The sequence below is a fragment of the Leuresthes tenuis genome, unplaced genomic scaffold (genome assembly GCF_036924035.1).
Source record: "Leuresthes tenuis unplaced genomic scaffold, fLeuTen1.0.hap1 SCAF_23, whole genome shotgun sequence".
Classification (NCBI taxonomy): Eukaryota; Metazoa; Chordata; class Actinopteri; order Atheriniformes; family Atherinopsidae; genus Leuresthes; species Leuresthes tenuis.
This window is the reverse complement of record NW_027325377.1, coordinates 18,632,805-18,659,313: the sequence shown is the minus strand read 5'-3', so window position 1 is coordinate 18,659,313 and position 26,509 is coordinate 18,632,805. Positions and strand designations below refer to the sequence as shown.

At 41.5% G+C, this 26,509-nt stretch overlaps 1 protein-coding gene across 1 annotated transcript in view; it reads left to right on the top strand.

Annotated features, from left to right (window-relative positions):
- Positions 1-26,509, top strand: part of snd1 (staphylococcal nuclease and tudor domain containing 1) — a 152,593-nt gene that overhangs the window by 107,474 nt on the left and 18,610 nt on the right. Inside the window, exons 18-20 of the mRNA XM_072377184.1 lie at positions 10,494-10,635; positions 23,353-23,476; positions 25,471-25,540. Coding sequence (XP_072233285.1) covers positions 10,494-10,635; positions 23,353-23,476; positions 25,471-25,540 — 336 coding nt within the window. The remainder of the gene's footprint in view (positions 1-10,493; positions 10,636-23,352; positions 23,477-25,470; positions 25,541-26,509) is intronic.

The following is a 26,509-nucleotide window of genomic DNA, read 5'->3' as shown; positions in this document are numbered from 1 at the left end:
ATATTATGGCATTGTGTAAGCTTGTCAAAACTATGCGTAGGTGGGTCTATGGCCTGATTAAAGGTGTTCCAATGACATTTTAGTGTGAATTACTTTTCAGCCAGGCAGTACGTTTATATGCTCTGTCTTCTGCAAATATTCTCAGATGACAAACTGTTGATATCCCAGGGAAACAGTATGTATTTTGTTTTTATGTGGGCATTATTTACAGTGTCTTGGATCCCTTGGATCCCTCCCAGCTGTTAACTGATGATCGTTGATTCTTGTCCCAGTCTTTCTTTTGTCTCACATAGTGTTGTCTTGGGTCCAGTTGATGCATTCATCTCTGAGTTTTTTTTCCTGCTTTGTTTGTTATAACAGCATCTTTTTCTTCCGTCCAACTTTATATGTCTTTATTTTTTCTTTTTTTTTTTACTCGACTTAAGGTGAAAGTGTGTATTTTACCCAGTCGCTGGTGTGTGACACGGTACCGTAAAGCAAAATTCTGTCATGCCAACCAGGAAACCCAAGTTCTGAAGTGCGGTATCTCTGCCCCCGGGTGCTCCAGGGCAGTTTCAGATTTAGGAATGTGCATAATAAAAATTGGTGCACTTCAAGACGAGTTTTAAGGTTAGAAACTTCTCTTGTGTTGTGTTTTTTTTGTTTTTTCTGAGGGTCTGGGATAATTTGGGTCAGTCCACTCTTACTCGGCTTGCTTGCCTGCAGACAACACTCTAAATCTAGAGAAGGGGAATACTCTGCTAGTTTTGGGAATGTGTTTATGCACATTTTTGAGTTGCTGTCTTTTTTTTTTTATTTATTTATTTCCTCTCTCTCTCTCGCCTTGGGGAGAGACGGTTACATAAACAGGGTCTCGTCATCTCTGCACTTCGGATTCCCGCTGTTGTACGAGCCTTTTCATACTTCTTCCGTCTCTTTTCTCCATACATGATGTGGTCACCATGTGTTCACAAAGCATTAAGCTCCCCCCACAGTTGAATTACAGATTTGTATGGGTGGGGGGGGGGGGGTTCCTCCTTCTGTTTGTTGCCTTCTCTTGCTGCTCCACTGCCATTTTAACCTCTGAGTCTGCAATCTTGCATCACTTCTCCCTCCCTCAGTCCCCACCAGCAATGATCCGACCTCCTCCACGGAGAAAAACAGGCGAAGCAAGGATGCCACCCTGATTGAAACCAGTTGTCATGGCAACAGTCTGGCACCCTGTAGCCTGTTAATTGAAAAAAAAAAAAGTTGATTAACTGCCTTTTAATTGCATACTTACACGGTATTATATTGCAGTTTGGCTGTACATAATATGTACTGTTTTTATCATTTTTTTACCTCATTATCTGCTTTGTTCTTTAGACTCTGTTGTTTGTAGCATTTTTTTAACAAAGGGTAAAAGACACAAAACAAATGGGACGACGGGTGGGCTAAAATTGCAGCCCACTTTAACTCGGCATGCTGCAGAGGCAGGTGGGCGGAATTTCACGTTTGCCTTCAAGGCCATATGAAGGACTTATGTCGGGGGACTGGATACCCATTTGAACCCAAAGAGAACAAGGCACGGTCGCATACTTTTCCTTTCCAACAACGTAAATATAAGTTCTCTCTCCTTGCGTGTCCTTCTTGGTCATAACTCTACATCTGTATCAGCCTTTAGCTGGAGCCTCGCAGGGAGGTCATACAGATGAGGGTTGACTCACATATTTATTGGTAATTAGGCCACGATTTATCATTTTTATTTAGCGATATTTTTGTTATTGCTGAGCTTTAAGGACAAGGTCGGTGAATGGGGAAATTCACTTGGCAGATCGCCCAAGCAAATGCAAAATCAGTTGTGGGCAAAAATTCTCCATTTGCTCCTTGTGTCCATCTCCTCTTCAGCAGCAGCTCAATACTTAATCAAGATTTTGATAATATCCAACAAAACAAGTGCTTTTCTTTTTTTTTCAGCAACCTCTCGCTCTTTTCTTCTCCCTCTTTGTCCAGAGCTTCAGAGACTGGGAGTCTGTATCCCTCGTGCTTGGAGTGGTTGACTTTAATAGCATACTTATTCCTCACTGTTGCTTTTGTTTGCTCTGATCTCTCTCTGCCTGATCATCTTTTAATGGCCGTGGACAGACACCGTCACTGCTCCGGTTAGATAAACAGGCGACTTGATGTAAGGCTCCATATGCTAGAGCGACTGCCTCCGGGGACGATGTGTGTGGTTTAGTGTCCGTCTGTGTGTGTCATCTGTGAGCAATGTTCTCTCAGCTGTCTCGTCTTCTATACCAGCTGAGGAGGGTGGCGCCCATGAGCCTTTTTAGCACAGGTACAGTTTTTTTTTTTTTGTTGTTTTTTCTCTGCGTTTGAACACGGATTGCTTTGATTATGCACCCATTAACTGTTTCTATGGTTACCCCACGCCTCCCTTCGGTTCACACGCTCATCATACCCCCGATTTCTGTCGGGCGCGGGTTAGTGCTCATTGCTTCCAGTATTTTGTCAGCAGGCCGGCAGACCTCCTCCCACCACCAACCCGTCCACACAAATCTAAGTGGATCAATTTGTGTCAATTTAAAAAGTGTAGCAAGTTGCCACCATGATAGCCTTAGGTTGTTTCCAAGCCCTTGACTGCTGTGTGCGTGTGTCCGTGAATATGCTTGTGTGTATGGCAGCGTAAGTGGGGGTCATATTAGCCGTGTAAGCCGAGGTTGAGTAGCCTTGCCGCATGCCTGCTGCCTCTTTGATGGGAGAACATCTGTTGGCTGTGATATGAAGCTGGGGAGCGTCTTTCTCTCTCCCTCTTTCCTTCTCTTGCTCTTCCGTCTCTGTTATGAATTCCCCAGCTGCTCAACTCCCTCCCTGCAACTAAAAACCCTGTCCCACACCACCTGTGCAGTTTTAATACATAATTTATCTGCTAAGTAACCGCATCTGAGAGACGCATTCCGTCTTCTGCTTTCTTTCTCTGCCCTCAGTGTAGTTATGCTTGGTTTGGGAAAGTTTACACTACTTTTTACTTTTTTTTTAAATATTCTTATTTAAACAGATTAATAGTGATTGGGATTTAGTGGTAGGTAGAAATAATCGTATCTTCAGGAAGCAGAAACATGCTCTGGCATTTGGACGCCCCAGTTGAAAATCCATTCAATTATTGAGTTTAGGTTTTAATGACTGCGCAACATAATACCGTTACATAAATTTAGCGAGTTGCCTGATTTCAGGCGGACTTGTCAACTTGTTACAGTTCTATTTGTAGTTCAGGAGCTGTGCCTCAAGATTGCAAAAATCCAGGTGGCCATGTGCCGTTACGAGTTAGCTGTCCACTAATTACAGATTTCCGTGATGATTTTTTAAAATTTGATAAAGGTTTGTCCACTACTTTCCAAAATATGTCAGCTGTTCTTTTCTTGTGCTGATCTTCACCCAGAAACCTTAAGATAATTGTCTTGTGCGATTTAATTTATTTTTTTGCAGCTTTTTACAAAGGCCTCATCACAGCTGACATGTTTTGTTAAATCATCTCGAACCACTAATCATTGGTGTCATGTGACCATAACAAGAATGATGTTGCCATACGGTCTCACTGCCTGTACCACTTCTTCCCAACATAACAGCCAGGCCACATCTTTTTGTGTGCGCGTAGCTCTATATGAATGGTTCATGATGCCGGGGTCAAGTCCTCAACCCTCTCAATCACTTCTCCTTCCTTTACCGCATCTCCTCCTCTTACTTAGACCCTCATGACTTGGTGAGCCATCAGGGTTAATGTGCAGCATTAAAAGCCCCTCTTAACCCTAGTGACAGGCTTTTTATGGGCTAGGTGCTGCATTGGGTTAATGTCTTTTCACTTGATTGTATGAGAATGACTCAGCCACCTCAACACATGTCACTCAACTCACTATTCAATCAAAACCAATAAAGACATGTTTTCACATGTTGCTTTTTCCATTTGAACTGGGTGTTGTCAAAGAATCTGAAGAGGCCCGAGCTGGCTGTGTCACATACAATCCAATCACTGTAAAACAGTCAATAAATCAAAGCGTGGGGACCCCGGTAACCCGCCTTTCAGTCACTAAAGCTGTGTTGTACCTTTATCAGCTTTGAGATTTACCGTATTCGAACTTCCTATCGCATTAGTCATTGCCAGTGAGTCATAATGGTTTGAAAAGCTAGAATTAAAAAGGAACCTTTGCATGTAGCACCAAAGAGGATAAAAGAGGTTCTTTTCATCACTTCAGCGTACATTATTATTAAAATGGTCTCATGGAAAACATGCCATTTGTATTCATGTATTTTACGTATTTCAAACGGATCTTTTCACAGGTCGAATATCACATTTCAAAAACAAATCTCCTTTATTTGTGAATATAATCTTATATATAAACCCTTATATAAACAAAATAAATTGAATATATGTGTTTTTAATAGTTTTTTCTTATTATAGGAGGAACCCTCCTCACACCCCCTGTAGGAAAGGGTATTAAACTTTCCTCTTTTGTCTCTAATTTACACACAAATATATAGATTATACATAAATATTATACATAAAGTTCATATGTGATGAGGGAAGCTGCTTCTCACGCAAGCAGCTGTCGGTCTTGTTGATCACTTCTGGGCTCTAATGGTTTTGTCAATACGTACAACGTCGTTGAGGAGCCGGAAATCCAGGGCCGTCAACCTTTCTGCTGCACAAACCTGCACCACTCATTAACATGACACCACTGCACATTTCTAATGAGCTCTTCACCGCTTTGCATGTCAATCGTATTCTCCACTAGACCGTATTTACAATAATAACGTTTGTATCACAGGTGTCACTGTTAATATTGAAGTAGAAAGTAAATGCAGAGTCCCGAAGCAGACTGAGAATATTGCTCTACGTGGAATTCATAGTAAAATATTAAAGGCATTTTAATTTAAGCGACACCTCTTGTATTACTTTGATGCCCTCTCCTCTTGTTGTAGGAGTACAGGTCACTCGTACACCAGCTAACAAGATGAAATTAATCATGAGAAAATATGGTTCCTCACTGTTCTATGTAGCTTGGAGCCTTTTCTTGTGAGTCACTGTACAGAAGCTAGTAAGTGAGCATGTGTAGACCGAAAGAGAAAAATGTGCCCTCGATTGAATTAATGAACCATTCTCTCTAAAAGGGATTCATCAGGAACATAATAGGGGCTAAAAGTGATTCACAAAGTGCACTTTTATGAATAATATGCTCATATTGATTTCAATTGTCCTCCAAGTGTGATTGGATAATTAATTAACAATGAAGCTATGTAAAAACCCATCCGAGAAGATGAACCATTGTAATCTCTCTCGTATCGCAGTCCATGTTTCAGCTAGTTTGCGACAGCTGCATTATTTCAGCACTGCATGAGTTTGTCATCGGTTGCAAAGGCTGAGTTACCTCGTTTTCTGAGAAGAGCTGGAATCCAACGACGGGGGGTGTTTTATGTTTATGCAGTACGTGAAGACAGGCTGCCGAGGACCTGTTTGTTCATATTAAGGTCTCCTAATCTTAAATGGTGCAAACTGAAAGTATATACTATATTCCGAATGTTTTTACCACTTTATCTTTCCAAAAGGTAACTGGAGGCTCCATACTGGTCTCTTTAAACCCACCATACTGATTTGACATGAATAGTAATTATTTCCTGCAGATTGTGGGACTTTCTGAGCTACCTGTGATTGAGCACTAGATTTTAAAGACACCATGTAATGCTTTTAGGGTTTTCATTTTTCTTTAGTGTGCTATATAGCTTTATTTATGCATGTAAAAGATCTCCAAAGCTCCAAAGCCTTAGACTTGATCAAAAAGACCATTTCTTTCCCTCTGCTTCTGAACTGCCTGTAAACGCCTTGTTAGCGGTCCAGGCTTTCTTTCCTTCACTCGAAGACATCACCGTGTCTTACATCTTTATAATGCTTGCCTTTGAGGTTCATGTGGCACACCTCAAATTTGCTGTAATCAGCTTTTATGACCACCGAGCTGACCAATGAGAGCAGGCGGGTCTTTTGAGAGAGGAGCCTTAAAGAGAAAATAAAAAAAACCTCTGAGACTGGAGGCAAGAAAGGGTCTGTAGCAGTATGAGAGAAATTTGTGAATACTGGGGCATGTAAAGTTGATCTGGTAGACCTCCAAAATAGATTTATTAAAGTATTAAATTAATGAGCATAATAGTGATTTGGATTAGAACCCTCAAAGTGCACATAAAGTAACTGAGGCAGCGCTAGCTCACTCTCTTAATGTTTTTATCAAAGAATTAGAACAAACTGCTTAAGCTCTAAGCTGGTACTTCTTCAGCCGGGGTGAGCATGATTTTCTGTTGGTAATGCTCACGGTGGACAAGTAAATTTTATAACCTCTCTGTACAAATAAAACTTAACAGATGGTGGTTTAAACCAGCTTCAGTTTTTAGTTGCACTCACTTTGTGTGGCATAAAAAGACTGCCGGTGTTTATGAATTTGGACTCTTGCCCGCTGACAACAGTCAGCAGTGTGGATTTTGGGCAGAAGTCGAGATTTCCACTCGAGATTTTTCTACTCGACCATCTTAACCCTGTGCTGACACGTGCGTTCAATCCCCCCCATCTGTCCCTGTTTTCATCCACCTGTGCTGAAATGTGGGAATCGATTATGTAATAGCACGGCCTGATCTTTCTGGATGCAAAGTGCTCTTTAACTGTTAAGAAATATTTCAAGAAATCAACACCGAGACAATCAACTGCTGCTGTCAACGAGCTGCGTTCCAGTCAGCGAAGTATCTGCTGTGCCAGGCTAAGAAAATCAGTCTTGACACAACTATTCTGCTGCAGGTCAATTTTCTCCAGGGCTGCACACCTTTGCATCCGTAACGTTAGAGGACTGACTTGTCGAAGAGACCGTATTGGCAGTTGAGTTGCTGCTACTAGGGTCCAATTTTATCATGTTTATTAATGTTAAAAAGAAGAATTAAAGAAGAGAAGCAGAGTTAGACAGAGAAAATTGAGCAGAAAACCTAATCCTAAGATACAAATGGGAACGAGCCTGATCTCAACACATTATCCTAAGAATATTATGTGATTGTAATGGTCACTGTAAGCAGCATGAGAGAAACTGTCCCCCACTATCACAATACCCCACTGGAAAATCTTGTCAGTCATTTGGTTGCAAGTGTGTTTATCATTTTCAACTTGTGGAGGTTAGCTTGGGCTCCAGTAATAGGACTTTCCCCATACATCAGCCCTCTCTCTCTCTTCTGCCTCTTTCACACATGAGTTTCACCTTATTGGTGCAAAAAAAGACTTCTTTGTTAACGTAGAGACAGTAATTCACACATGCTAAATGGAGGCGGCTCAGCCCCACATCGCTGTGTCCTTTACACAACAGGCCGGTGTCGCGGAATCAGCTGAGTGACAAAAGCACAGTTTGATAGTGGCAAGCTCTGCAATATCTGCCCAGTGTGTGTAAGCATGCACAATATGGGATAGTTTCACCTCTGTTACCTACTTGCCTTGCCAGCTCAGAGGGGTATCGGCATTTGATCAACTTTGACACGCGCCCAAATTCCGCTTCTGTACTTTCTCAAATGAGCTGATGTTCCCCAGCTTAAAAAGGCATGTGTGAAAGAGGCTGTTGTCTCTGGCAGTTTGGTGGCTCTTGTGTCTGGCTGCAGTTGCAGAGAGGCTGCAGAAACAGCAGTCGGATTCAAGTGTTCAAGCATTCAAGTGGAACAAACAGGATGGATGGCTGCTCATGGAAGGTCATCAGCCCCGGGCACAGTGTGTGTGTGTGTGTGTGTGTGCGCATGAATTTTTGCTTTAAAAAGAGATGAAGGGCTGTACTGTCTCAGTGCTCTCAATACCACCTACTGGCACAAACATCAGAGGTGCACAGATACAAACTGGGGATGCTGTTTGAAATATGTGGGAGTTGGAAAAGGTTAACATTTTTGTAAATGCGCTGGCCTACATTGAGCTGGATTCCTCAAATCAAGCACCCTGTCTGTGGTGCTGTGTGAGTAACTTTGATTTGGAAGCAGAGGATTGCTTTAGATTTTTTTTTTTTTTCCCCTGTCAAAATGACAGACTGCATCATAAAAATTCAATCGGTATTCATCATTCCTCCACTTTCTGATTTACATTTTCATAAGGAGACCCCAGCGTACTGAATAACATTTGATTTTCAGAATTCCATTAAACTAACGGTTAACATGGAATACACTTGCATATCCATTCAGAAGGCCATAAGAGAAATTATGAGACACGAACAGTGCTCCAACTTTTACCGTCAATATGACAGGAAGCACTTTAATGATTTTTCCAACTGATAAAAAGAAAAAAAATACAATTTGCTTTGCCTAAACAGGCGAATGTGAGCAGTTACAACTGAAACACGAACAAATCCATACAGTTGCCCTCTGGTGACACAACACACAAAGTTTATTTGCTTCAAACAAATCAATGGAAACATGTCCTCACTTTTCTTTTATGTGGCTTTTCAAAAGGTCGCTACAGGTCTGCTTTGCTAGCTTGTTGAAATGCTGATAGTGTTGCGGTGAATTGAACAACATTCCGGTAGCTCTCCCTCCTCTTCTAAGCTGCCGAGACCACGGATGGCTTTCAGATTTCTCTGATACTCAAAGAAGTGCGGAGGCAAATGAACTAGCTCTCGTCTATTGCAAAAAGCCTCAACAAGTTCTTCCTGAAAGCCACCGAGTTTCCACCCTTGACACACCCCTGCAGCTGTGAATTGCGTCCGGTCCAACAGCCCCGGCACCCACTACCTTTGGAAAAGTTCTGCAGTGACGGCCACCAAGCTGATGAATGGTGACACCTAATCTTTGTCAGCCCTAATTGGTGCTGCAGGTTTGATTAAAAGCCAAGTCATGTCAGCTCAGTTGCAATGTGGGAAGCATGTTTATTACCAGACTCTGTGTATTCCACAGTTTGTAGATGTGCATAGAATGTGTTCAGGGGTCCGTATATGTGCTGTGCTAATAATGCACACCTGTCTAATGCCATGCAACAAAAAAAAAACCTATCCCAGTGGATCTTGGGCTTTGCGAAGTGTGGCTGCATTTTCGCTCTTCATTAACCTTGCTCGCCCTCCATCCCTGCAATTTCTACCCGTTTACTTTCTGTCTTCCCTTCTTTCTTTCTTCGGTGCAGTTCTTTTCTTTTTTTCCCGACATTTGTGGGATGAATAATTCAAGTTGATCGAAGGACCCTGTCAACTGGTAGTCTAGGTTGTTGTGCAACAGCACTCAGGGTTCTCTCATGATCATGATTTTTTTAGTTTGTTTGTTTTCCCTTTCATTTCTCTTTGCTTTTGGAAATGCCCGCGTGAGCACCCCCACATCAGTAATTATCTTAACAAGCAGAGGAGCCTGCATTTTATAGAAAAGGCTCGGGTATGATTAATCATGCCTTGATGATGGATTTGCCCAGCAGATGAGCAAAGGGTGAAAAAAAAAAACCAAAAAAAAAACCACACTAAACTCCAAACTGTGACCTTTTAAAGTAAATATTTCCTCAATAGCCAGAAGAAAAAGACCAGTAGGGAGCTGAGCTGCTGTGGTTCTACAAAAAGTTTGAGCATCATGAAGCGCTGTTGTACTTTTTGACTCTTGAGTTCCCCACCTAGCTGCACCCCCTGTTCCACAATGATTCATCCACAGGGAGTTGATTAGCTTCCTTTCATCCTAACCATCCTGCGTTTGTTCGTGTGCTTTATTCTATTACCGTATTGAAGTTGTACACAAACACACAGCTCTCTGTCTTAACAACCACCCACTCTTTGCTGCATCCTTTGCACTCTGCAAACACACACACACACACACACACACACACACTTCTACTGACATCTGCGCAGTGTGATATGTGGCCCTAGGCAAAGCACTTCTCCCTAATGAGCCTCCTGCCCTCTGTTTCTCCTGGGGAGGCGAGAGAGGACTAACCTTGATGCAGCTTAGAAAGGATGCAACCTGCTTACAGACACATTAACATGGGCCGCTGTTTGTGAAAGAACTTCTACGACTCCACCCTTTGCCAAATGTGTGACATTATCATCACCCGTGTCACAAAACCTCTAAAATGCCGCCGTGAAAAAGTGAGGGAAACGATGACATCAATCCGTTATCGTAAAGAATGTTTGTGAATGGTTCAGAAAGCTGGTGTTTAAACCATATAAAATACTCTCTGGACCATGGCAGTGAGTTAGTGATTCATCTCTGTTGCTTGAGTAATGGATTACTGAAACTAGTTAAGTCGAAATGACATTCTTTCGATTTCCTTGTGCTTTCATAATTATGATACCCAGTCGTTGGTAACATGCAAAAAGCCGTTTGGCTGCTCAAAAAAGTACAAGTTTGAGATTTCTATCAGAGGCACTGCAGTGTCTCTGCATCATTAGTCTGAGTCATTTTGTGTACGTCACGTCACATTGTTTCCATTTTTGATGAATGAACAATTCAATCATATTTTAAAGGACGCTGCATTCACTGACCTGCCTTTGTCTCGTCTTTGTGTGGTTCTGTAGGTCTGGGCCAACTATGAGGAGAAGCCAGTGGAAGAGGTCGTGCATCTCTCTGAAGAGAAGGAGCGGGTGGCCAACTACAGACCAGTGTTTGTCACTGAAATCACTGACATCCTGCACTTCTTCGCCCAGGACGTAGAGACAGGTAACCAGAGATTGACATGTGTAACGTTGTTATTTATATGGGTGGCAATTGGAGAAGGAAGAAAAATCAATGTCTTGATTTTGGAATTTTGAAAATTGGCCAGACATGGCAACCCCAGAGCAACGTACGCTCATAAAAACAGAATCAGGCAGAGAATACATGCGTATATCAGATGTGACGTGGGTAATAACAGTAGTAATTTGCTGCCTAAACATTGCGCTTTTCTTCATACTGCAGTGGTTACTTCTCCATCCTATGCAGCTCTGCATTAAATACACAATTTCACTTTCTCTATACAGAGGTGGGAACGAGGGTTCTCTCACTTTTTATTCTCGTTTAACACCAGACTGCCTTCATGAATGACAATTATCTCCATTACTCAGACATTCACCACATCACTCGCTGCAGCATCCTTCTCACCAGGAGTGAGAAAACAAAGGACCATCCCACTTGTTCTTACTGAACGACTGGGGTAATGAAGGAATAAAGCTGCAGACGGCAACAATCGAGCTCCAAGCCAGGTTGCAGGCATTTAAACCATTAACATTCGTTCATCTCACTTAGGCTTTGGGAAACAAACTACATGCAGAAATGGCTTGATTTACCACCAGTGGCTTTGACCTTGCATCTTAACATCCTGAGATATGACAGCTGACTGACTGCACTGCTGAGGAGACATGGTTTTTCCATAAGATGAGGCCATCCCATGTGTAAACTTGGTGTTTTTTGTGCATTTGAAATGAAATGAAATAGAAATTGCTGCATGTGCGGTACAAAGTCCTCATTGTTCTACATAAACGCCACCAGGAAAACAAGTGTTTTGATCGCATTTGAATGAAGAGGAGATGGACATCTTATATGGTTTGTGTGTGTAAAGGAAAATATTGTCAGCATTTGATGATGCCTGAAGTGGATGTAAGAAAAGCCAATAGATTTCATCTGGCTGCGCTTACTGCAACTGATTGAAAATTGCATCTCTTTATAAGAAGTAATTGGTTTGTAAAATGGATTTGAAGAAACTCCATCGGTGATTAGTCCCGCAGTTTTGAGAAAACGTTATAAAACAGCCTTTTTCTGTAAAGTTTTTCTTTCTTTTTGAAGAAAACAGCCATATTAAAGATGAGGACCAATAGAAAAAATAAGCAAATGAATCGAGAGGTTTAAAATGTTAAATTTAATGCTGTTTTTTTAGATGATTACAGCATCTGAAGTTTAAAGGGTTTGTGTATTGACTGGTGTTTGCTGTAATCTGATGTTTCTTCTGGTTTTTTCTTCACATACGTAGAGGGAGGAAAATAATAACAGCTTTTGCACACAGATTAAGTTTATATCCACTTCTGCTTCTTAGCCTCTCTGTCCTGGGATTCTTTTCTTACTTACGTACTTAAATCACGTCAAACTTGCAGTTGTTTGATACTGTTTGATGTACTTTCGCATTTCAAGGTTCATTTGATGATATAGCTATTTATTTTTTTGGCTGTTGGAAACCATATCTTGGTTATCCCGGCAAGCACAGATAACTTTTCTTTTTATTTATTTATTTTTTTAAAACTTCTGATTCTGAAGAGGACTCGCTCCTTCCAACTTGCTCCTTGAAACATTCGATTTTGTTTTAAATTGCTGGCTTTTGCACTTTTACATTTGAAAACAAGCAAGTACTTTTAGTAATGGGTTGGACCGGGCTTAAAGCTTCTTTGCAGATCATTTTCTTTATCTACCAGTTCATCGGAGCTGCTCAGAAACCAGAGGTCTTCCTCTTGGCTGCCCTCTCATCTGTCTCCACTTGCAGTCAACTGTTTGGGGCCATGAAATTGACTTTGGCCACCTATTAATTTGCCTCACTGACATGATTAATTTAATTGAATTTAGTTCCATTTTGACTCAAGACATCTTTTGCACCATAGTAATTCAATCATAATGTGTGAAAATCCTTTAGCTCTCAGTTGTTTGTATTAATGTCATTTCTCTTCTTCAAGCTGAAGTTTGCACAAACTCACCGCTATTCATCCTCCTGCCATGAGCTGTAGATTTGAATTTAAAAAAAGAAAAAAGAACCTTGCAATTCCAAAGGGAAATATAGCTGCAAGCAGCGATGGCGGGGTCTAGCAGAACAGCAGGTAAGCCTGCGGCTGCTCAGGAGGGGCATCATGTGTCCACAGACCAAGTTTAGTGTTTGAGATGAACTCGTCTTCATCCAGGGATTCCAACGGTACCTCATTTGTCCAATTTGAACCAACGGCTCCAAAGCTATGAGCAAAATGCAGTTTTGCTACTTATAGCGCCCCCTGTGGGTGGAAGTTCCCCAGACTTCTTGGGCCTCTTACAGACTTGGTCATGAGTCTGGGTTATAAGTTTGATGTCAAAAGATTAAATCGTTGCTGAGATATGGCCTCACGTCCTATTTGGCGTGTCAGCGCTGAGTTTGATTGGCTGCTACGGGCAAAGGGAAACAAAATAAAAAAATTCCAGGTGATAGCTCTTGTGAGTCTTGGTCTGAAGATTCTATATGTCAAGTCCCATGGAATTCAGACAATCTGGGTGACCTGTAATGCGTTTTGAAGGTTTTTGATACAATTCAAAATGGCGGACAATCCAAGATGGTGCGAATGACGTCATAGGGTTGGTTGACCTCGGATATATCCACGAATTACAACGGTACCTCATTTGTGAAATTTGGAAAAACGGGTCCAAAGTTATGAGCAAAAATGCATTTTTGCTAAATATAGCGCCCCCTATAGGTCAAAGATCACTATAATTCTTGGGACTGTTTGGGATCGAGTTATGAATATGTGTTATAAGTTTGATGTCAAAAGATTAAACTGTTGCTGAGATATGGCCTCACGTCCTTTTTGGCGTAGTCGCCGCCAAATTTGATTGGTTATTGTGGGTGAACAAAGTTGAAATTGAAAAATCCGCTTCCTAACTTTTGTGCGGATTCGTCCAAAGATAGTCTGTGCCAATTTTCATGAGAATCGGTTAAAATGTGTGAACGAAGAATCCTTTTGAAGGTTTTCAACAAAATCCAAGATGGCGGAAAATCTAGTCAGACGGAAAATGACGTCATAGGGTGCGTTGGGCTCGTCATGATCCAAGGATTCCAACGATGCCTTGTTTTTGAAATTTGGATCAACGAGTCAAAAGTTATTTAGCTGAATGGGCTTCAAACTTTGACATGTTGGTGGCGCTAGAGAGTTTTGAGTTTGGGCACCAAATTTGTTGAATTTGCTAATGGGATTGTCCTAAAGATATGGGCCAAATTTCACAACTTTTTACCATTGCGTTAATGGGGCTGCCATAGACTTCAATGGTGGCGGAAAGTAGAAGAATAATAAGAAAAGCTACTAAAACAATAGGGTTCTGCAGCTTCGCTGCTAGACCCCTAATTTCAGTCAGAAGTATCCAAAGTGATGCTCCGTTTGTGCCGAGGCTTTTATCGTTGATGAGACTCACGAGGTTGAAATGGACAGGACATGATAACAAGCTGAAGTCGGGCCTAATGCCCTCAGAAGCACTTATTGCCAACAGGGAGAAAGTAAAAGCAAAATATGTTAGGGGCAGAAGTGTAGCGTCTTTTGGGAAACCTAATATACTCAGTCTACACATGAAAAAGCAAATCAGTGTTTTTATTGATTCTTATGTCTCATAAGTTCCTTAAATCTATCTATAAGGGACCTGGGGAAACAGCAGGAAACAGCAAGGCATTTACAACTTTTTCTCTGTAGAAACCAAAGTGTTGCAGGTAAAAAAGATATATATATATATATATATATTACTGGAGTTAGTTCTGGTCTCTTCTAACATATAGCCTTGACATTTTTCTTTTTCTTTTTTTTTTTTAATAGATGATCTAGAAATGCTGGGGCCTTTTTATTTTATTTTCTCATTTAATTGGCCTATGTTCTTTCACCAAGGGGTTTAACGTGCTTAAAAAGAAAAAAGTGGTGTTCTCAGCATGGAAGCGAAACCTGACTGGTCCTCTCGTGTTGTCTGCCCCTCCTCTCCCTCCCCCACCCTTTTTTTGCTGCCTTGGTTTGCTTTCATTTCTGCTGACGCTCCCTCACAGCTACATTAAGTCATACCAACCTCTTCAAGGGAACATCAAAGTGCTGGGGCCTGTAAAATCACACAAGCTGAGTGCCTTGCAAAGTCTTTACATGCCCCCCCCCCCCAAAAAAAACAAACTCTAAACTGTAGAAATGTATGTACTCAGATGAGCTTGGAAGCACAGCCTAGATAACATTTGTAATCATTGTCTTCATAAGGGTTATTATGAACTGCTGCCTTTGAATGCTAACTGTGCATTAGCATTAGCATGCTAACTGTGCATTAGCATTCAAATGCCATCTTGCATCACATGATGTATTTATTATTATTTCATTTGATTAGCCAGGAAAATCTGCAGATATTTAAATATATTTATATATTTAGGAATATTTAAATCTCTTTTCCAAGAGCAAACCAGCCAAGATGGCAACTCTACACGTTGAAATTCCACAACAGAAAACGGTGTAAGGAATACTGACCTTTGAAGAAAAACGGCCACGCTGACCACGTTTAATACCCTTCAATTCACCAAGCATTTTGAGGGTTTCAGATTTGTACATTAAAGGTTCAGCGCCAAGGGTATTACAAAGCAAGCACTCGCCAGAGTTCAGCTGGAAGTTTACCTGGTGATGATTAACTGAGAATAATGTACAAAGGCTTTTGTCCACAAGCAGTCGGTGATAGCAGACCCACTAAACTGTAATGAGGTTTTGCATTGACTTTACTCTGCAACATTTGATAAGAAAAACACACACTCTATTGAGTTTTTCTTCATGGGCCCGCACCTATTACATGAAGGCTGTGCTACACTGGAATTCCCATGGCTTGCTTCTCACGTGATGCTTAGTTGAGAAACAATAACTCGGTGAGGAAAATAAAACGATTTCGCCACAGCGTTGGCTTTCGACATTAATATTTAGATAGGTGTGAGGCTATTAATGTAATTAAGTCAGTCATTCATAGCTTTTATTGTGAATGTAAAACTACTAATAATAGTGAAATGTAGCTGCATTTATAGAAACAAAAATGATTAAAAACGCAGCTCGAACTGTTGGAGAGTCATTTTTCTGTCTGCACTTAAGCTCCCATTTGTCTTAATTGTTGCCTCGACGAAATAAAGATGAATGTTATTGATTCGACACGGGAAAATTAAAGTGTCACAGAAGCATAAAGAAGAGAACAAAAAAAAAAAAAGCAGAGATATACAGTACCACAGAGCAGTCTAATGCTAAGAACTGGGGGAGCATTCGGTTGTGGCAGAATGTACTAATGATGAACGGCTATAACAAACGTGTGTTCCAGAGAGAACTGCTAATAGAGACGACTTCGATGTAAGATTGTGAGTGACGATGAACAATAAAACCCACAAACCAAAGTAATGCAGATGGATAGATGTATACTTCATTCAATATACACCCACGGTGCACACGGTTGTCCTTAGAACTGAGAAGAATGAAGGGATTGAGGCAGTATGCAGCATGTAGTAATGAATAATACTCTCAAACACAAGTAGTGTTGTAAATGTAGTACGATTGTTAAACTAGAACCGAGAAGATGAAAAGGTGGAACAAGGACGCTGTTATTAATATTTAGAAGCACTTTCCAAACCATTAACCACGTGAGAGTTGTGGCTGTCTAATAGAATGGGCTGTATTTATCCATTAATTTGTTTATTGTGGTGTGTAGATGGTCACTGAAAAGCCCTCATGGCTGTTGTTACACTTTAAAGAACATAGGCCCCTGAAATAATCCCTCTGCTGTAGTCTTTTAAGCGATCTTTAAACGCTGTTAGAAACCGTTACTAATACCTTTTTTCTTTTCTCTGAGGGTCTCCTGTAAATATGCTCTTTATTTTACCCCTCTTCCCATTTTGATTATTCAAATTTAATTACTGGCATCGTTTTTTTTTCTTTCTTTCTTTCTTTTTTTTTTCATCATATATGATTATCTTTACACAATCTCGATAAGTGATTAATTCCATGTTAGGAACGTTTTTTTTCTAAGTCACTGAGAAGCTGGAGGGATTTTGGTCTTTAATCCTCAGTTTATTTTAGGTCTTTTATCTGTTGCTGTACTCATTTATCTTTTTATTGTCTCACTTTCTTCCCCCCACACACATTATCTCTCCTTAGTTCTGCGGTCTCTCTTTTATCCCCTTCTTCTCCTCATCTGTGTTGTTCCCTCTCCTGAGGCTATATGTAATTACTGTCAGAGGGGGACCTGCACAGATCTGTGTGACCTTGGACACTAAAACACAGAGGCCACAGAGAAGGAAGTGAGTCTGAGCTGCGTAAAGTTGTTGCTTTACCACTATGCTGGAGAGTCGACATAATTATAGCTAAACGCAGTTCAGAAGTCATTCTGGCTGGAAACTCTAGTGGCTGCAACCTGTCGAAGGTTTTTCAAATCAAAGATGGTCATCAAAGGTTTTAGGTTTTTAGTTCAGGATTCCTTTAGGAGGAGGTTGAACAAGCATCTCAGGGACCTCCGATAGTGACAGGAGTCACCAGAGCTGTCTTGGATGGGTTGTAACAAAAGATCGCATACTTAAGACGTTAAAGAAGACATAGTTTTGCTTGTTCTGTGTGGGATATTATACACCGATTAAGGAAAATATTCTGATTCCACTTTGCAATGAGTCTGAAAGATAGGAACTGAATAGAAACGAATGAATGACTTATTTATAATCCCCAAAAAGCCTAAGTGGAGGTGCCAAAAATATTTTTCTTAAAGTGGCCATTTGAAGCTCCCTGAAAAAGAGCCAGTCACTGTGTACTGCACTCTGATGTTAAAGTGCCCAACGTCGTGTGTGTTCACGGCTCCAGGGTTGGGGAAAAAAAGTTTAAACCGTTAGACTCCATAGCTAATTATAGTTAACTATACTGGGACAGATTTTATGACCAATGCATAATGAGGCATATGGTTGCATTAAGTGATAAGTGCTGCAGTCTTGACATAATGTGTCTTTGTCAGAGCCATCTCTTTCTGGCTCCAGAAATCAAAGATGACGATGGCCAAATGCTGAGCTCATACCCTCAGAATGACTCATCAGAAACCTGCGTGGCTGTCACTCTGCCGAGGTCCAGGTTTTGTTTATGGCGTGTGCTTATTTACAACTCTCAAACATTTTATCACGTCTGTATTGGTTACCTTGGCCTACAGATTTTTGGAATGACTTCATCTAGCTAGCTGCTCCCCCGTGCTCTGGACCTCACTCACTTGTCACCTTCATGGTACTGTATTGCTAGTCCTGGCTCTGACCAACAAACACACATTTTCTGCTCACCCCAAGCCTCAGCTGCAGCACTGTTGGCGGTACATCCTGTCTAGTGCTTGTTTCCTGGCACCCATACAGACTCATAATGAGTGGAGTCACCCCCCCCTCAACCAGGTGCCACTCTGTCCACATTTTTCACACTTCTACCCTTTACACACAGCAGCTGTTCATCACCTAATGATGCTGGACCCAGCTACTGATGAAGCGGTGCAGGCAGAGAGCAGGTTTCTCTGAACAGACTTGAAACCAGACTCAATTCTGTCTTTTGAAATTGAGTTTTATTAGTTTGACGTGTTCTGTTCCAATCTAATTTTTTAATATATGGCTTTGTTGTCTTCGGTAGCACCAGAGCATTTTCATATGAGCTTATTTAATTGCTCCTCTTTATTAAAGGTGTCGATTTCAGTAGGAAATTAACAATAAGCGATGCAACTCATGTTGATCAGGATGGGTGGCTTGTTAATTGGATGTCATGTCAATGCAGCTAAGTGATAATTGCCTTATTGAATGAGGCTTAATAAAAAAATAAATGAAAAAGAATTGCACACCGGGATGCTTATCAGAAGGATTTTTGCATGGTTTTCCTTCTTTTTTGGGAATAAGTTACTGTATATCAGTAATTTTTGGTTGAGAAAACTTTCTCTGGTGCTGTGGGCATCGAATCAAAGTCAGCCAGGGCTCGAGACAAACTCCTACACTAGTGTTACAAGTCCCCCGCCCCCTTCTTAAAAGCCTTTTGAGAAAGTCATTTTTTTGTTAATCATAAGCGTTGTCAGTTGAACAGTCTAATTAAAACAATTCAATAAAAGAACTAATTGTACAATAGAGAAATGAACCCAGATTCCAGGCTAAAGACAAAAGAAATGCACGAAAGTCCTAAATGTGACAATTGTAGGGATGATTATGGTGAACAGTTTAATAGTCCCATCAAATTAAAGGAGAATGGCTTTAATTGCTCTACTGTTATCCAAGTGTGTTTGCGATCGTATTCGCGCTAAAGCTGCTTATTTGCAAAAGCATGTTAATTGTCATTTTTATTCAGAGTAATTACAATTTATCAGCATGAAAACAGGCCTACCACACTGCCTCAGTACCTTAACAGGCTGAGAATAGAATATTTATAATTATGAGGTCTTTTACCTAGGGTATGCCCTGTATATCCTTGTCCATGATCCTTCAGTGCCTCATGTTTAATTTAGTTGAAGTGTGTACCGAGTCTTGTGTGGCGCCATCTGATAAAATACCTACACCGAACAAAGTAGCCGAGCAGGTGAATGAAAGTTGCAATGGACTTGTCAGCCGATGCTGTTGTTTGTCATTTTGCCGTCCCCCTGCCAATGCAGCAGATGCAATATTTAGAGGTCAGAACCCGCCTGGATTATCTCGCTCCTCTCAAGGCATTCATTATTGAATCTGATACGCAAGTTAGCTCCAAAAGGTCAGCTCACCTGTCGGTATGAGGTGGTATGCTTTTGATTTCAGGCAGAAAATACGCGTGTTCATCCACATTTGTTCCCTACCCCAGCAAGCGCGATTTGCACTAATGCCAGCGTTTGGGTCATTACCTAAAGCTGAACGGCTGAGTGACACTTTTCACACCGCTGAGCCATTTTTACAGGTCCAAATGGGGTTCTCGTCGAAATTGGCCAAATGCGCACACATTTGGAGAGTCCATCCTGTGAGTATATTCGGAGCCCTCGCAATCAAATGAGGGCTTTAGCATCAGCCGGGTGAGTCTTGACAGGTGGCAGAGAGGAACAGGAGAGGTTTGTGCAAAAGGAGAGCCGCAGATGCTTCCCCTGTTTACATTTTTCGGAGATGGCTTTTCCAATTACAGAAACGGGGATTTTTCTATCAAAGGCTCAGAACTGCTGGCAAGAGAAGAATGGAGGAGGGTAATTGGTGGTAGTGAGGGGAGTTCACATGAGATGCAATCCATATCCCTCTCTAGTGGGAGTGAAGCAGTATATGTCAAGCAGAGGGATCTTTTTTTTTTGTATTTTTTTTAAATCTTTTTTTTTTATAGTGGTCTCATTCAACCCTTGGCGGAAGCTGACACTACTTAAAGCATCACTCAGGACAGGGACTAAATGGCCTATCTCCTGTCTCTGCTCTTTTCTTGTCACACCCAAGCAAGTGCTGGTTCTGTTGAACACCCACAATCTGTGCATTTGCCTACAGTGCAGACTGCTTAAGCCATCGCGTCCTACGCTTTTGTTGAGTTGTTTTTCATTGTTGACTGTTACCGTTTCTCACATACCCTGAAATGTAGCCACTCCTACCCCAGAGGATGAAGGCTGCCCAAGCCTTATGCATATTTGACACTCCAAACAAACGAGTAAGCTAAAGCACAAAGCTCTGCTCAGCAGCTGTGAATCAGAATTCATTTAGTTGGTGATACACTGTAGATTCATCCAGGCAGGACACACAACAAAGGCTCTGCAGTATTTGGAGGAGCAGAAAAAACAAATTTGCATGTCAGTTTCGCTTTGACTGTTTCTCTGTCCTACAGGTCTTGCATTCCATTTCGCTTGGTTTATGTTTCCAGTTCCTTTTCACGTGCTTGTCTTCCTGGCAGGTGTCCTTTTCATAGATGCACTCCAATTTGACTCCTAATTCCTTCACTCTTATAAAGCTGGAAATTATACTGCTTTCATAAGCAACCATTGCTCTCTTGGCCTGTGCCTCTGTCGTACTGTGATTATTTTTCCTTGTATGGTGTAATGGCTTTCGTAAACAGCTTAATAGAATTCACTGGAGCCTTGGGATGCCTATTGAAAAGGGCATTTTCTCCAAACCCTTGTCTCTGCTTACACACCATGTGCCACAAAATAATCAAATCCGATCACAACCAACCTGTAAACTGTTGTCACCCCTCATTCCCCTCCTCCTCCTCTCGCTCATCGTCTCCATTGTTTTCTTGTTTGAAAGCCTAATCGCTCCTGCGCTATACGCTGGGCTTTCAAAATGTAATTATATATGATTTACAAACATCTGCAGTCATTATGATGTATAAACAAATTACCGAATGAATGAGGGGCGAAAGAGGAATAAAGAGATGAAAACAAAAAGAATTTGGCCAGCATCAGGCGCAGTAAGCGGTTTGGCTGCTTTTTGGATTGGCGCTTTGGCTCTCCTCTTAACACGAAATGAGCACTCATGCCTAACATGGTTTTACCCCTTCTGCAAGCAGATATTTGGTTGACTTAATGCCAGCATTAAATTGGAATCTGCCTCTGTAATGCAGTTTCTCTGAGCTGTGTTTCCCTCATAATATGGCGGTTGTATTTATTCAGGATTTCGCAGGGACTCTGCCTTTCCGCAAGCGTTTGCTGAAGCCGCACCAGATGGCTGATTGTTTCTCTCTGCTCACCTGCGGCATGTAAAGTTCGTTGGAGCTTTGTTCCACAGTGCTTGCTGCCAGATTAGTTTTAATTGTGGTCATTTACATGAGGCTCCTTGCACACCCCATTTTTTCTTTTACATGTCTTTGTGTTAAGTGTTTTTTTTTACCTCCTTTATTGGACAAAAGTGAAAAAAATGAGAATTCACATCAACCTTTTTAAACCTTTTGGAGCCTTTTAAACTGGTAATAAATATGACTTAAAGGAAGCTGGTGTATAAAGCAGCCAAACCCCTGTTGTTCCAAATGTTTTCCTCCCACTTTTTAGTCATGGGATGCACAACATTAATGGGTTCATCAATCTGTTAACGTAACATCATCTGTCTTTCAGACATAGAACACGTTTCTCATCACTTACTGGGTCTGAAGTCAGTTTCACTTGGTTCCATTTGAAGCTTTATGAACTGCCGGTACGATAAAAGGTTCTTTTTGACTTTTACTGTTCTCACAGCTTCGATTCCAGTTTTTAACTTCTTCGACTTTAACTGGCTTCACTGTTACTCGACGAGCTCTTTGCTTTCTGCAGTATGTGTGAGAGGGAAAAAGGCCGCACTCGGCACAAAATGGAACAAAGGAAGTTTATCATTGTTTTTTTGTCCTCTTCATTAGACTCATTAGACCCAGCTTCCTCATCCTACTTTCCTTCCCATTAGAGCTGGTCTCGTTTTTCTTTTAGTTTGACATCATGTAAATGAAGGTTTCCTGTCTGCTATTGGTTGGCAGCTGCCCGCCTGTCTCTGCACAGATAACTGTGAGAAAACCACATCATTATTCATATTTTCTTGTTTTCCACCAGTATAAATAATATTAGGTGTTAATGATGGCTAGCAGCAGCTGCACAGAAATAGAAGCGTGTACAGTGCCTGCCTGAAAGATGCATGTTTGGTAGTAACATGCATCATCAGCAGATCCTAATATTGTGCATACACACATATTCACACGCGTGTGTTGACTACATTTATTTGAAAGCAAACAAGGTAATGGGAAAAGACATGTTGCTGCAAAAAGCTGTTCAGGATTTTGGTCAAGTCTGCTTAAAATGAAGCAATGACCAAAAAAAAACAAAAACGAGCTTAAAGTTTAATATTTTTTCATATTATATTAATGTCTGAGGATGGTCCATTCCACATTAATCTGGCCCTCTTGCTCACAAACCCCCTCCAGGTGGTATATTTGTGAAAACGGGCTTGAGAAATGCCACCATGCGAATTCATATGGGCCACTTAACTAAACTAGCTGCTGTAATTACTTCCACACACTTCACACAGCTCCTCACACAAACATGCAGCCACTTGGGAGCACTCACAAACAGGGATGCCTAAACATACTCTGAAATATACACATAAACACGCGCTGTACATTTCACACACACGGCGGAAAAGAGGCGCTCTCAAAGACGCACGTACTCGGCTCCCCGAATGCAACTGATGGGTGCAAATCAGTTGCCCACTTACCGCAGTCATTGGTTCCACACGAGGCAGCTTTCTGATTTCTCCACCTCCCACCATATTGACAGCCACAATCTTGCTTTGAATCCAGCATAATAGGTCTGCCGCGCATGATATAATGACTTGATAGGCCATAAAGCCCCACTGGGAGCTGGCTTAACTCGAAGCTCAATTTCACCACCAGGGTCAAACCAGCATAAGCTGCACGGAGCTAATGGGTTTAATAGCAACAAAAGCCGCAGATTATTTTTGTGTATTTTTGGTGTCCGTAAGTAAAGGGGTTAACATGGCTTTTGACCTGGTTCTGATTGTATACATTTCCTTTGCTTAGATGGACTTTTGTCTATATTATAGCAATGGCAGTGATTCTGTTTAATTTACTTTTTATAACAAAATCTCCTGATTTTCTGCTCTCCGTTACATGCCATTTAGGTCAAATGATAACAAAGGTTAAATAATTGTATTGTATCAAAGAGAGAGGCCATTGAGATAAAATTCTATGCATTTGAAAGAACGAATGCTTACCCATGTATGTTTTTTTTCAGGAACTCAGTTGGAGAGTCTGATGGAAACCATGAGAGCCGAGATCGCCGCCCAGCCCCCTGTGGAAGGATCCTATTCAGCACGCCGGGGGGATTACTGCATAGCCAAGTTTGCTGATGGTGAATGGTAAGTGTACAAGTGACTATAAAACATTGGGAAGATTATTCCAACTTGATTCAAAATCTTATGGGAGGGGAAAAAAAGTAGAATTGCTTTGAAATGCCATATATTAGTGTTGATATGGACTTTTAGTTGATTCGTTTCTCGTGGGTTAGCTGGCAGGGCCTCTGTGAATCTGAATGTCTTAGCCGTCCCTTGGATGCTTGATTGGTTTGTTATCAGGGGAGATTGGAAGCCAATGGCTCCTTGTCCAGAATCTGGAGCGTGACAGGCATATTGTCCTGCTGCAAGACTCTTATGCCATTTGGGAGTGCATCGTCATGGGTGGTTTGACTCATCTTTAATAACGTTTTGTGGGGTGGAGTCAAAGTAACATCTACATGAATGCCAGCCCAATAAGTTTCCCAGTAAACTACATAACAAGTTGCCTAGTGTTATTTATTTCACCCGAGAATGGTTTTAATTTTGCGGCTGTTCATTTTTAATGCTTATGTTTAGTTTTTTCCTCTCAGGTATATGAGCCATTTTATTTGAACCTCGTCTCATTTTAAGCCTGCGATGCATTCGCTGCAGACACCTACAGGGTTGTAATTAGCTTTCTGCCACTGCTTTGGCTCTTTATAATCAGCAGTAGCTTTTCGGCAACACACACACACTCGCGTCTCTTAATCTAGTCACCTCCCTGGATATATGAACTTTACAGATGGTCGTGGGGACAGATAGAAGTCACCGTGATCGAGGGAGGGAGCAAATCTGTCAAGAAAGTGACGGTGGAAAAAAAGAAGATTATGAAACTGATTAAAAAGCAAATGTTCACCTAACACTGTCCTTTCTTTTCTCTCTGCATCCCTCCACCTTTCTGTCCTGGTTCTGGGGGCATAACAAGTCTTCCTGCCCGTATCACAGGCATTTTAAACAAGCCACCTGCTGGAAACCTTCACTGTCTCTATTGTCAAGTTGGAAGTCTCTCAGTAAATCAGTAATCCTGCTCCAGGTGGCAAGTGTCTCAGATTTGTTTTTCTTTTTATCAGCCCAATATTATTCGGTAAGCTAATTAGGTTCACGGTTGCATTGTTCTATGGTCATATCTCAGGATTCTGTGATGCATTTGGAATGTTGACTTGTTTCATTAAGGGGCTAATTGAAAATGTGTTGCCTTTGAAAGCCTCTTTGAAAAACCACAGTCAAAGTGAATAGAAGGGGGGGGGGGGACGCTGCTCATCAGTCACTCACACTTCTTCTCTCACTTTCTCTTTGCTACTATTTGCACTCATTGGTGTTTTTTTATGTTTTTTATGTCTTCTCTTCCATCACTTTTCAGTTTTAAAGTTGTTCTATTGTCTCCCTCTTCGTCCGCATATCCCTAATTATTTGGCTTTTTCGCGCATTCCTTGGTTTGCAGGAAATTTGTCTTCCACGCTCTCGTTAATTCGTTACAGTCAAGAGTCAGACAGGTGATGGTGATAAGGAGAGACTCACTGAATCAAGTATGAGGAAACCAGACACTTATTTTACCCGACTGAAGTATTTTGGTTTTATTTTCCACTGATAAGCAGGTCCCTGTAAAATTTATTTTCATTCAAATTTTGACTGTCAAATGTGTCCCAAAATCAAACGTCACAAAGGGAAACTGCAGGGGCTTCATGATTAGCACTAATACACTAACAGTATTTGCTACAAGGCAAAACCGGGTTTGAATTTCTGTATTTTATTGCAAGGAGGCCTCTGTGCAATTTTCACAGCTCTCCCATGTCCTGATAGATCCCCTCTGTCCCCCCTCACACCCCCGGTCTGCTCATCCTATCCGCTTCTCTCCCCCGATCACAACAGACAGATTCTCCAACACCTTCTCCCCAGGGAAATAAGCACAGAATCATTTACTCATCCCCCTTTCCTCTCGTGCCCTCTGTCTTCATCTCTGTTTCACTGGGCTCCGTTTTTCTCCTCCTCCCCTTCTCTCCATCTTCCTTCTGCTCCTAATTATTCTCTTGCTGCTGCAGGTACAGAGCCAGAGTGGAGAAAGTTGAGTCACCGGCAAAGGTCCACGTCTACTACATTGACTATGGCAACGTGAGTACCTTTGTGACCATAAATTGGATTGTGTAAGCACACGTGAGCAAATGTTTGCGTGAGGTGGAAAGTGTCGTCATTAAAGCTGCTGTTTGGTCCTCAGAAGACATGTGCCAAAGCCACAGTTTACAATCTAAAAAAAGGGGATCTCTTTTCTATTTTGCTCACGAGTTGTTTTAATTTCCATTTCCAACAAAGCCTTCCTGTGTCCTTGGAGCTTGTTTTCCTTTACATTGTTTATTACTGAAGCAAAACAGAGCGTGTAGCCAAGAGCATCTTTTTTTTTTATTTTTTATTGTCCTTTCAACACTTCAGAAAACACAACCCCCTCTGGATCGCTCTTATTTTTATTGTTACTACTCTACGATGACGAAGGAGCTGCATCCTTGTATCTGCGTAGTTTTGTCTCTTCCCACGTGCACACACATGCTTGCATCACTAAGTGGCTCATGCAGCCAACCCTCACCCTGCAGGAGTTTTCCCATGATGCAGTGGAGCAGCACAGTGTGTGACTGACCTCAGAGCGAGGGGCAGATCGAGGTTTGGCTGGCAGATGCGATGCATCCTGGCATCTTGCTGAAAGTGTGATTCTCTGAGGCAGACCTGGTACACACACACCAAAAGAAAAAAAACCCGGAAACAAACAAAAAAAGAAACAAGCTGATATCTACGGGGCCTCGTTCGTAGTAGTTCCGCGTCATTTCAGGCTGAGTCAGTCTGGCCTTGATTTCATGCCCCTTTGTCACAAGCGATTAGTTGACAATATAGCCATGTCTTACAGGCACAGGTCAGCACCTGAATGATTATAGTATCATTAGCAACCACAGCAGAGCACTTTTGTCATTTCATTTTTAAAGCCCACATTGAAAGTGATATTAAAGTCTAATATGGTGCAGATAAATCTTAACATTTTATCCACGAGGAATGTTCAGTGTATTCTCTGTCTAGACTGTACAGTCCAATGAACGC